At 32.4% G+C, this 13,522-nt stretch overlaps 1 protein-coding gene and 1 long non-coding RNA gene across 4 annotated transcripts in view; one reads left to right on the top strand and one right to left on the bottom strand.

Moving 5' to 3' along the window:
• The window catches only part of vmp1 (vacuole membrane protein 1), a 38,520-nt gene that overhangs the window by 14,011 nt on the left and 10,987 nt on the right, over positions 1 to 13,522 (top strand). For all 3 annotated transcript variants that reach the window (XR_015508386.1, XM_087282497.1, NM_207060.1), the window contains 5 exon segments: positions 467 to 557; positions 793 to 903; positions 7,654 to 7,821; positions 10,015 to 10,146; positions 11,551 to 11,631. Coding sequence is in view for 2 of the 3 variants with exons in the window: in XM_087282497.1 (XP_087138623.1) it covers positions 467 to 557; positions 793 to 903; positions 7,654 to 7,821; positions 10,015 to 10,146; positions 11,551 to 11,631 (583 nt within the window). In the remaining variant the exon portion in view is untranslated.
• LOC147840593 (uncharacterized) lies at positions 7,707 to 9,818 on the bottom strand. Its single transcript, XR_015509255.1, has 2 exons — positions 9,249 to 9,818; positions 7,707 to 9,165 (listed from the first exon to the last, which is right to left on the bottom strand). It is a non-coding gene; the product is annotated as an uncharacterized LOC147840593 (long non-coding RNA).

The raw sequence follows: 13,522 nt of genomic DNA on the forward strand, positions 1-13,522 counted from the left end.
AATTTTAAACCGTATAAGACAGGGGTGACCAACCCTGTTCCTGGAGATCGACCTTCCTGCAGATTTCCGTTGCAACCCATATTAAACACACCTGCCTGTAATTATCAAGTGCTGTTCAGGTCCTAATTAATTGATTCAGGTGTGTTTGATCATGGTTTGAGCTGAACTCTTTAGGAAGGTCGATCTCCAGGAACAGGGTTGAGCACCCCTGGTATAAGACGTGTTCTGACATCTCTAGATTTTACTTTTAAATTCCCAGCAATTTTCCCCCAGTTCTCAGCTTCAAATGTGCATCCCAATTTTTTTCCCATATTATCTTAACTGCAGAACTAATATTTTCACTTATTTGACTAATGAGTAGTGCATAGTATTTAGGAGCTTCACGGCCAGTACCTATAATATTGCATAACAATGTCATTAATGATTGCTTACAATATTTAATGATATTAAATTCTGTCTTTTACAGGCTTTGGCAGAGAAGAGGTGTGGTATTTCTGACAGTAGTCCTTTTTTCACTTTTCTCACTGGCTTATTCAATAGAAGGAGCACATCAGGAGGTGAGCTTAACATTGACCTTTTCCCCCGTCACCATTTTGTAATCAGATTCAGGATTGTGTTGTTTAAAAACTCAAGATCAGTCTCTTCTAAACCCCCTGTAAGTTAGTAATTTAATGAAGTAGGTTTATAAGTAAGGTATTAACTAAAAGTGAGTTGAGTTCCCATGCTGTCCTAAAAGAAACACCTTACTGCATCTTCTCTTTGTGATCTGGATGTGTTTGCTGTTGTTTGTAGTATGTGCAGCACCTGGAGAAGAAGTTCCTGTGGTGTGCCTACTGGGTAGGCCTGGGTATTTTGTCTTCGGTTGGTCTCGGCACTGGACTACATACGTTTCTCCTGTACCTGGTAAGAGTTCTTGGCTTAAATTTAGACTTTCTCTTGTTCTGCAGAGCATTTTTTAACCCCTAATATAGATACATGACTCTAGATCACATAAACCAAATTGGTGGAACAATTGATGCTTTGCGTGTATGTATTTTTACATGTAGGATTTGTTGGGATAGGACAATATTTGGTTAAGATACAGTGATTTAAAATCTTAAATCTGAGGGTTAAAATAAATTAAATAATGAGAAACTCACCCGTAAAGCTGTCTAAATCAAGTGCTTAGAAATGCAAATTAGTAGTCAAAAATTAAGTAGAAAATGTACTAAATATCTTAATGGAAAATGATCTTATTACTCTAATAATGAATCACTATTATAGTAAAAGAAAAATGTGTTACTTTTATCCATACAACAAATATTTGGCTAGTTTGTGATCTAAAATATTTTGGAGGATTATTCTGCCCAGCAAGAATTTATTTCTTTGATCAATAGTGCAATAAAAACATAAATATTGTGAAATATTATTACAATTTTAAACAACTTTTTTCTTATGGAATGAAATTTCAAGTTAAATGTATTACACATTTTAAATCATTTACTACTACAGTCTTCTGTGTCACTCGATCATTGAGTAATCAATCTGATATAATGATCTGTTGGTCAAAATAGTATTATTATTATTGTTATTATTAATCAGTGTTGCAAACTATTTTTGTGGAAACTGTTTTACTACCATTTAAAAGTGTCATTATAATGTATTTAATTTTCATTAATTACTTACTCCCAAAGCCATTTATATCGAAGCTGATATTTAGCCGCACCATATTGGTGTTTCCTAACATTTGAGCTGCGTCCCAAATGGCACACTATACACTATGCACTCATGCACTATGTACTTATGCACTTACACACTCAATAGGATAGTATATGTATGTAGTGGTGTCCCAAATGGCACACTAATGTTTTTTTACAAAGCGGAAATTCAAACCGTTTCCCTGATGACGTTTGACAGTTGCCAAATCAGTGAAATAAACAACAGAATTATCAAATAATACCTGCCGTGAGTTTTGCCGCATTCACCATCGGGAGGCGCTATAATCACTCTCGTAGGAGAATTTTGCTTTCACCATCCAAAATAAATAAAGTTATTCAACATGTGCGTCCGATAGCTCCGCCCCTTCCGCTACGTAAGCAAACATGCGGTCGTTGAGTGCGTGAAGTGTCCATCATTACACACTTCATTTTAGCGGCTGAATGAGTGCATCATCCGGGTAATTAAAGTGCACTAATTGTTTTTAGAGTTTTCAGTGTGAACACACTACTTACACTATTTATACTACAAAATGGCGTAGAATAGTGCATGAGTATGCGATTTGGGACGCAGCTCTAGTTTTTATGAGGTGGGTTGTTAGCCCAGCACTCAACCACCCAACCTGAAGGACCATGACGTACTCTACAGGCAATTTAGCTCACCCAAATCACTTACAGCACATGTGTTTTGGACTGTGGGGGAAACTGGAGCACCTGGAGGAAACCCACACCAACATGGGGAGAGCATGCACTCCAGAATTCCACACAAAAATGACAACTGCCTACCTTCTTGCTGTGAGGCAACAGCGCTACCCACTGCACCACCATTTACTTTTTATTCTCACATTAAATTGATAAAAAGGGAAATTAAGGACATTAGTAATGTTACAAAAGATTTGATTTCAAATAAATGATGTAGTTGGTTAACCCCCTATCATAAAAACTAAATTGTATCACAATTTCCACAAAACAAAGATGCTACATATGCGCTTCTACAGATATTTACCTATTAATCTATAATAGGTATCACCTTAACCCCTGTGAATAACACCAGCACCCCCTCTTCTCTCCCCCTACCACACCACATGACAACCTCAAAACATTGTGCAATTCTGAGTGTGCCTCACACAGGTGAGTGGGATTGACAAACCACCTGTAGAAAACTCTTTCATCTCTCTGACACTTAAACGACACTTGCACCAGTTTTGCGCCAGACACATTCTTAAAATCACTCCATAACTAAGACGAAACTAAAAAAGCACAATATAATTATACAAACATTAAATTGTAAATGTTATTATAAAAATCATAATTAATGACTGACCACAATAGAGCAGCAAACTGGAGTAAATTCAGATTTGAATCACAGGAATAAATGAAAATTGACAGCAGTTGTTTAAAATGTACACAATATCTCATAAGATTACTGTTTATATTGTATTTTAGATCAAATAAATGCAGCCTAAGCGATGAGAAGTCTTCAAAACAGTAATAAATGTCCTCATCCCAGACTTTTGACCAGTAGTGTACATGTGCTGCCAGAAACACACTCATATTACCTCAAAGCTACAAACATGGAAGAAAAATCCACGTGATTGTGTGTTTGAATACAGTATCCTTGTGTATTTCCCTAGATGAATTGTCAGGAGCCCAGTGAGGCCCTCAGAGTATATGTGTGTAATATTCCCCAGCAGTTTATTAATAGTGTGACAGCGAGAGTGTGTGTGTCTCGTAATCAGAAGCTTTTGCCGGTTTCCACTGACTCTGGTTGAACTGTGAGACAGTGGTCAGGAGTGTCCATTTCCACTGGCTGTGCTGAAGTCACACCACTCTTTGTCACTCTCTCTTTTTGTGTGTCTATGGGGAGCATTGTGAAAGAATGGGATGTGAAAGTGCAAATATGCACAATGTTTCACCACTAGACTTTTGTACAAAGACGAGCATTTGTTTTTCACACACTATAGTCTATTTTTGTCATTAGAAATTTGGAAAGAAGTAAAACTAAAGAAAAAAAGCACAGAATACAGTATAGCTGATGATTTATTTAAGGCAATCTGAGATTATTTTAAAGCACTTTAAAATTCATATTTTATTTAGTTTGATGCCTAAACGATTTCAAAATTAACTTGAATAAATAAATGAACTAGTTGAAGAGAGGTTTAAAATAAAATGCACTTAATATAAAGTATTTTTCTAAGTGAAATTAATTAATAGTTTTGCAAACAACATTGTCTTATGGGATTTATACTCTCACATGTAGTATCAATTAAAAGTTTTGAGTCTGCACATTTTTCTGCATGTTTTAGATTATTTTATTTATTTATTTTTTAAATTTTTTTAAAAACGTTTTCACCAAGACTGATTTATCAAACTACAAAAAATTAAAACAGGTAATTACTATTTGAATAAATATTACAATATTACAAAGGATAAACCCATTTCATTTGAGCCCATTGCTATGTAAATATTTCTTTATTTTATTTAGTTTTAATTAAAATTAAAGCATGCTTTTAAAAACTGAAATTAAAAAATAAAACTAACAAAAATAATAATAAAACATTTATGTAAAATCATTTTGATTAAAAAAATAAAATAAAGAACTTGGGTCATTTAAAATAAAAAATAAAAATAAAAATTATTTAGACTGTTTATAAAAACTGCACTAGTTACCAGAAATAAATTAATATTTCACAATTTTATCATTGCAATCATGCATTTTCTACTTCAATATATTTTAAAATGCCACATATTTCTGTGATTCAAAACTGAATTTTTTCCACAAACCAAAAATACTATTTTTTTTTTTACAATGTCACTTTTTATCAAATCATTGCTGAATGACCATTAACTTATATGTTTTAAAAATACGTTGACTGCCCTACTTAAAAGTTAAATTTATTTAAAGAATGGCTGTTTTAAATAATGGCTTACACACACAGCATTGTTGGTTTACCAAAAAAAATTGTACTACTACACTTGATTTAGGTTTTTATTGTAAAAAAATAATAAATAAAACATAGAAAAGAAGAATCTGAAATATTTTTGTCATATTTAAAGAAAAAATGTGATTTAGTATTCAAAAATGTTTCATTTCTGAATATTTTTTCAAATAAATTGGTCTTACACTTCATATTTTCAGATTTATTTAAGTTTATGTATTAAGCCTGGTACTTTTACCATAAACCAACATTATAAACCATTTGGTAGAGGCTGATATTTTAGAAATTATGGGATGTGTAGAAAAAAATGCATTGAGTGTATTAACTACCAACATTTATTAAGTTAAGAAATGCAATCCAAATATTTTTTTCTTGGTTAGGTAGTTAAAGGGTTAAAAAGCCACACTGTAAACAAATTGGGTTGGGTTGCACCCAATTCTTTCATGTTGCCCTAACACAAATCAATCAAGTTAACTTAATTATTTTAACAAATTTAAGTGGATTGAACATAAAACCAAGTTTTAAACTCAAGAGTTGTGTTAATTTAGCTAATTTTAAGGAAAAAGTTTGACCGAGTTGCAAAAAAAATTTTTTTTGAGTGTAATATAAGGAGACATTGGTTATAAGAGCTAGCAGATTCTCATCATCTGCATCTGATGATTGATTGTGGGAAATGCTTGTCAAGTTTCAGTGCCTGAGAAATAAACTCGGTTGCACTGAGTAACCAGATAAACCAGTTGCAGTATCAGACTCTCTGTTTTGAGAGCATTATGAGCTCATTCCTATGAATATGACTAACATATGATGATCCTCCAGAATGGCTGACATCACCAAAGATCCCAGAGTAACCCCACACCAGCATCAATATTTACACTGGGTTTAAGTTTAACAGGCTCTTAGTGCATGAATCAGATATCTTGTTGCTTTCTGTTTAATATAAAACCACATTTTTACAGTGCCCTTCACCTCATCTGTCTAGTATTTTCTGTTGGATTAGGATTGATCTGAAGGTAAAGGTCCACTAAATGCAATGCTAGGACCGTAATTATGATTTTTTATTTTTTACTTTACTACTGCATTTAAGTGTCTTTAGTTCTTCATCTGAGTGTTTTTATTCTTGGAAACTTGTACCTTTTTTCACTTAATGCAAAATCTAAATTGTGTTTTTTTTTTTTTTTTTTTTAACCTCAACATTTCTGAAATGTGTTTTATATGCATTCAAGTTTACATCTCTCTGATTCAAACGATCCCTAATGAAACTTGAATGTGGACAGTTGCATATTTTTTTGTGTTAGCAGTTTTTTTAAACTAAAAGTATTATGATTACATAGAGTTCCTAAAATGTTAATACTTCTCTTTGTGAAGTCTCTGATTTTTTTTTGTTCTGTATTCGACATTTACAGACATTATGTTTATTCAATTTGTCATATGCTAGACTATATTGTATATTTAGTTATTTTCATGTTTGCACACTTGTAGTATTGGTAGTGTTCAGCCTGTCACAAGTTACGGTAAATATATATACAATTAAACATTTTCTTGCAAAATAAAAGAAAAATCGGTTCTTTTAATTAGTGCTGTCAAATGCACCCAGGATAAAAAAAATATTTATCTTTAATTTAATTTATACGCATCGTGTGAGTGCGTGCGTGCGTGTGTATATAATGTGTATATATTTTTTTTCTTTTGTATAGAAGATTTTTTTCAACCCATTTCTAAGCATAATAGTTTTAATAACTCATTTCTAATAACTGATTTATTTTATCTCTGCCATGATGACAGTAAATAATATTTGACTTGATATTTTTCAAGACACTTCTATACAACTGTGACATTTAAAGGCTTAACTCGGTTAATTAGGGTAACTAGCCAGTTTAGGGTAATTAGGCAAGTTATTGTATAACGATGGTTTGTTCTGTAGACTATCGAAAAAATTATAGCTTAAATAGGATAATAATTTTGACCTTAAAAAATTAAAAACTGCTTTTATTCTTGCCCAAATATAACAAATAAGACTTTTTTCCAGATGAAAAAAAATATTATCAGACATACTGTGAAAATTTCCTTGCTCTGTTAAACATCATTTAGTAAATATTTAAAAAAAGAAAAAAAAATCTAAGGGAGCCTAATAATTCTGTATGTATATAAATTATATATAATTTGTAAATATGAACTTTTATTTTGGATGTGATTAATGGTTTGATAGCATTACTTTTAATATTTAGGCACATTAAATTTAAGCACAGAAATTTGTCCTTTGACTAAAGTCTGTTTGGGATGTAGGACTTTGACTATCTGTACTTGCGCTACAGTTTTGATTCGTGTACTTGACCCACCACTGACTAAATGGTACCACCTGAGTCATTCATGCCTCCTTCGGTTGATCAGAGGTTAAGAATGCTATATGATCGCTCTACTCTCCCACATATATTCTCCCACGGATTGATGGGGAAGAATGACATCAGTCTCTGTTTTCACTTAGCAAATGAATTGTCGTTTTGATAAGTGGTTCTTTCCATCGTGCTACATTGAGGTCACTAAGCTTTTTGCAGTTGCATTATAACCACAAGTATGTGTGTGGTAGTTTTTGGTACAAGTTCAACAAACACTTGTTTACTTTACTCATCCTAGAAGTGCGTCAAGGTATGTGTGTGATGCTCATTTGCAGGCATTGTTTATGCTGCTGCACGTCATGATTGTGCAGTTTTGTTTTTTTGGGGGGTTTTTTTTGCAGACATGATTTCTGTCCAAAAATAAAATCCTAAGCTTAGCCCTAAATCTAACATGTGCATTATTGCTGAAAATGATAGGAAAATAATTGGTGAATGGTTATAACGTAGAACCACCAATCCAATCCTGAATGCAAGTCAAAAATGTGTCTTAAATCTGATTGGTTGATTGGACTCTTGTTTTAGGATGAGTAAAAAGTGTTGCACATAATAAAACAAGGTTGCACTGTTTGGTGCTTATGTGATGTATTAATGGAGTGTGTAAACATGCGATTGCATCATTTCCTCCAGGGTCCACACATAGCTTCTGTCACCTTGGCTGCGTATGAATGTGGCTCTGTGAACTTCCCCGAGCCGCCGTATCCAGCGCAGATAGTGTGTCCGGAGGATGAGGCCCTGCAGGAGAGCATCTCACTGTGGACCATCATGTCCAAAGTTCGCTTGGAAGCCTGCATGTGGGTGAGTGTCTGAAGAACTAAAACTGCCCAGTTCTGCTCTTACAGACCAACACCTGATTGAAATTTCCTGGTTGTATAAACTGGTGGGAGTAGAAACTCCTGCAGTGGGCTGTGTTTAAGACCAGTGAAAGTGGAAGCATAAAAGAGCAGACAGTCTCTTAAACACTCTTGAAAGTCTGTAAGTAAAGAAGCAGTGTTGTGCTAGTTACTGAACAGTAGTAACTGGTTACAGTTACTAGTTACTTTATTCGAAAAGTAACTTAATTACTTCATGGATTACTTACACCAAAAAGTAATGCAAGTCATTTTTGAGTTACTTTTCCAAAGAACATTTTTAATGCTCCCATTAATGCCCGTATGATGTCACTTTATTCTCACAACCTAAACCAAAACAAACCTAAATAAAGTCATTTTTATTCAAGTCAGTAAAGTTTATTTAAGTCAGACCAGCAGTACAAAAATGAAAATATCACAAGGTGATAAACCAGCTGAATAATATATTCAGAAAGCAAAAACTAAAGTTGCTTTAGCATCATAAAAGTTGTTGTATTTAACGCTTAAACATGCTCTTTCACAGCTTGAGTATGAAAATTAGCAACAATAAACAACAAACACAAAACCTTTATGTAATAAATAAATAAAAGTAATCTAAATTATCATTCAGAATCAATTCGGTGAAACTCTGCACCAAAAACAGCTTTCATAGACATCAATGAATATTATGTATTTTAAACTAAACAAAAGCATACAGTAACAGCTGCTCAAAAATGAAATCGATGGGCAGTTTTCAAACTAACCACAAATTAAAAGTAGTCAGTCAATAACTTGTGGAAGGTAAGCTGAGTATACAGCAAAATCTGCTGTTGCATAATAGCTATAAAAATATGTAAAACAATATTCTGAGCAAAACAACACTGTGCATTTAAAATGACGTGTTCTGAAATCTAACAGAAATGTGTCACTGTGTCTAATCAATTTTGTTATACAGATAGCAGATGTATGCTTTTTTATTTGAAACATCAAACATAATGGTATTAGTAATGGTAATTAATAATAGTAACATTAATAGACTCGCTCACGTACACTCGGTGTACCTTGCAAACATTCAGTCTCTGCTTTGCTTGACTTTTGTCCAGTCTGGTGCCTCGTACACGACGTGTCTTCTTTACTGTGATTGGTTGGTATTGACCAATCCCACAATGCATCGCCACTGTAAACGGGAAGATGTGGGCTAGACTGCAGCCAAAAAATTTTTACTTATCGAGTAACAGACAAACGCATCATATTGTTACAATAACGACGTTACTATATTTAAAAAGTAATGCGTTACAGCAGGGGTCGGAACCTTTTTTTAGCAAGGAGACATTATTATTATTTTTTTATTTATCAAATACATTTTAAATAGCTATTGGGGGTGTGGGTATATACCAAAACCTTTATTTTTTTATAAACAACATTTTTTATGTCCATGCACAACTCAAAAATAAACAAATATGACACATCACAATGTATGAAGAAAAGACAATTTATAGATTTCTTATTTTTACCATCCCCACTCATGAATGTTGTTTGAATTTACTTGCGAAAGTTATAATGGAAATAAAAGTTACTTGCCCTTTATTGCCCTTTAAACATAATAGTTTTAATAACTCATTTCTAATAACTGATTTCTTTTATCTTTGCCATAATGACAGTACATAATATTTTACTAGATATTTTTCAAGACACTTCTATACAGCTTAAAGTGACATTTAAAGGCTTAACTAGGTTAATTAGGTGAACAAGGCAGGTTAGGGTAATTAGGCAAGTTATTGTAAATTGATGGTTTGTTCTGTAGACTATTGAAAACAAATATATATAGCTTAAAGGGGCTAATCATTTTGACCTTAAATGTTTTATAAAAAAAATAAAAACTGCTTTTATTCTAGCCAAATTAAAACAAATAAGACTTTCTCCAGAAAAAACAACATTATCATACATACTGTAAATATATATATATATATATAATTCACTTTTCAGTCCTAAACTGTAATTAGGTAATGGCTACTGTGTGTATTTATGATCTCCAAAACCTAAGGTAAACCTAATCATATCAAGTTTTTGAAGACTGGCAAAACCCAGAAGCTGTTGTTTCTCCTCAATCACGCTTCATCTCCATTATGCTCATCATTTGTACATGTGTGCGTGTTTTCAGGGTGCGGGCACAGCCATTGGTGAGCTGCCTCCATACTTCATGGCTCGAGCGGCACGAATGTCTGGAGCAGATCCTGATGATGAGGATTATGAAGAATTCGAGGAGATGCTGGAGCATTCACAGAGCGCACAGGTCTGGAATCCATCTAAAAAAAAAAAACATGTCAAAGTAATGCTTCACCTCAGCAGGAGATGTTCAAAGCCCAACTAACAAGGCTTTATAAAGCTGACAGTGATTGAAGCTGATATTGTATCCTGTTTGGTGGGAGCCGTCCCAGTGTCTTATTCCCTTGAGTCCTCACTATTGTGGTTCACTCGTGTGGGTCACATGACTTCTTGGAAGGCTCTCCTCTGGTTTCCAGTAAAGTCTTTGAGCAGCAGTGACTCAGATGCAGAGCTTCCCTTTAATCACAGCCTCTTAGTGTCTAAGTGGACCCCACATGCTCTGCGCCTTCACTCTAAAACTTTTAATTGGTCATCTTTAATATGGCGGAGTGCACCGCGAGGTCTGCTGATTAATGGCAATCTTGTTTGATGTGTAAGAATGTGCCAAAATAGTGATGAAGAAAAGATATTCAAGTTGCATCGCATATTTTTAATATTGTTTATTTATATTGTTTATATATTATTCATAATACAGGTTTTGTCTTAAATTAATGTTGAATAATTGATTCCAAACAGCTATGTAAAATGATTTTTGCATAATAAATGAGTAGAATATATTACAATAATGATGCTGGTAACATTAAATCAGTAACATTTGTTAGTTAACATGAACTAACAATATGAAAATGTTTTAAAGTCTTCATCTTTATTTTAATTTTATAAACTAATGTTAACAAAATTCATACTTTTATTGTTGTTAGTTTATATTATTGTTATTTATGATAGTTTATAGTGTTTATTAACTACACTCTTAAAAAATAATGACACATATTCAAGACAACAAATATTTTTATTCATTCATTTTCTTTTCGGCTTAGTTCCTTTATTATTTCGGGGTTGCCACAGCGGAATGAACCGCCAACTTTTCCAGCACGTTTTTACGCAGCGGATGCCCTTCCAGCTGCAAACCATCTTTGAGAAACAAATATTTTTATGTTGCTTTAAACTAATTTATGAAAGTTAATCAGGTTCAGATATTTTTTTTTATTCAAAGTTTAATTTAATATTTTTAGTTTGATGTATGTTGAGATGACTAGAAAAGCTAATTTGATTCAGCTAAAAAAACTTAAGATGACTAGAAATATTTGACATTGTATCAATAATTAATGGAACCATGTTGTGAAATTGTTTCATGTTATTTATATAAAATTGTTTATTCTTTTATTATAAAAAATAACAACATGAATAATTATATTTGAGTTATTTATTTGTGCAACAAACAATTATTTAAAGCATTTCAAATCTATTTGACAATATATAACAGCATAAAAAGTAAAACTTCATTATTGAAGGATTATCTTTGCTTGTCAATGTCCGTAATTATTTTTATATTTTTTGCCTTGAAGGTTTAAAGTTGTTTAATATCTTGCAGGATTTTGCATCAAGAGCCAAACTTGCAGTGCAAAACATGGTGCAGAAAGTGGGATTTTTTGGAATTCTGGCATGTGCCTCTGTAAGTAATATTTTATTAATTGATGCTTTAATGTTATTTAACATATTTGCTAACATTAACAAATTATGAACAATACGTTAAACATGCATATTTTCTGTTCGTTGTTTTAGTTCAGGGGTGGCCAACCCTGTTCCTGGAGAGCCACTTTCCTGCAGATTTTAGTTGCAACCCATATCAAACACACCTGCCTGTAATTATCACGTGGTGTTCAGGTCCTAATTAATTGGTTCAGGTGTGTTTGATATGGGTTGCAACTGAAATCTGCAGGAAAGTGGCTCTCCAGGAACAGGGTTGGCCACCCCTGTTTTAGTTTTAGTTAACGAAAATAAAGCCATTCCTTGTTAGTTCGTTTACATTGTTAGTTTGTTAAAATGCTTTTTACTTTGGCTTGTTTGTAGTGCAATATCTTAAAATTCTTAAATCAAGAAGCATTTTCTAGACAAGCCAAAAATGTCTGTTTTTCAGATGTAATGTGACAAAATTAAGGGAGTTTTTCCTTAAAACAACCAAAATAATCTGCCAATGGGCTAAGCAAAGTAATCTGATTTCAAAGTGAAAACAAGAATATTTAGCTTACCCCATTGGCAGATTATTTTGCTTGTTTTAAGGAAAAACTTCTCTAATTTTGTCTCATTATTTCTGAAAATAAGACTATTTTTTGCTGGTCTAGAAAATGCTTTTTGATTTAAGAATTTTAGATATTTGGACTAGAAACAAGACAAAAACTATAAATAAGAGAAGCATTTAATTAAATCGACCTTAGTTAAAGTTATTTATTGTATTTGCTAAGATTAAAAAATTATGAACAATACATTAATTGAAGTAATCTCTCCTCTTTGTTTAAGTTAGTTAATGAAAATAAACGCATTCATTATAAGTTTAAATAACTCTGAAAAAAAAAGTTTTTTGTCTTGTTTCTAGTCCAAATATCTAAAATTATTAAATCAAGAAGAATTTTCTAGACCAGCAAAAAATTGTCAAAAAATCTGTCAAAATTAAGGAAGTTAGAAGCAAAATAATCTCACAAAAGGGTAAAATAATCTTATTTCAAAGGGAAATCTTTTTTTTTTTGTTTACCCCATTTGATTTATTTTAAGGAAAAACTCAATTTTGACTTTTATTTTATCTCTGAAAACGACTATATTGTTTGCTTTTCTAGAAAATGCTTCTTGATCTAAGAATTTTTCGTTATTTGCACTAGAAACAAGACAAAAACACTAAATAAGAAAATCATGTTTTGCAGTGGCAACAAGCACAACTTGGAAATTAACAATGCATAAGTCAATGTTGAAAAATAATAGCAACTCTTATTTATAAATGCTGTAGTAGGGTTCGTATACAAGTATTGTTCATTATTAGTTTATATTATTAAATAAATTAAAATAACCTTATTGTAAAGTGATTTTTATGAAGTTGATAAAAAAAAGCAATGATACTCAATTAGCAGTGTTTTAAAGTGAATTTGGGGCTTGAAGCCCTGAGGTTAATTGCTTTTTATAAAACAGTTATTCCATGTGTGTAGCAACGTTTGACAAAACTTAACATTTATTTTACACTGATAACACTTTTATAAACAAAGCAAATAAAAGTCTTTAAAAGTTGTTTTCAGTGCTGTTGGAGTGGAGTGGTTCCAGGTGTGGATTTGTAAAGTATTTCACAGCAGTAAATAACAGCTTTGAACACTGCTCAACCAATCAGAATCAAGTACTGGAACTGTCTGTTTTAGAAACTAATGTAACTTGCAAAACATCGAAAATAATGCTGTATGCTGGGCTTTATGCTCTCATTGCATGTACACTTATATGAAGGTATTTTTATCAGTTTAGAACTATAGTAAAGGCTTATATGTGTAAAAATAAAAAAGTGACAATATTCACCACAAAATCAAAGA

This window comes from Danio rerio, chromosome 15 (genome assembly GCF_052040795.2).
Source record: "Danio rerio strain M-AB ecotype USA chromosome 15, GRCz13ab, whole genome shotgun sequence".
Lineage (NCBI taxonomy): Eukaryota > Metazoa > Chordata > Actinopteri > Cypriniformes > Danionidae > Danio > Danio rerio.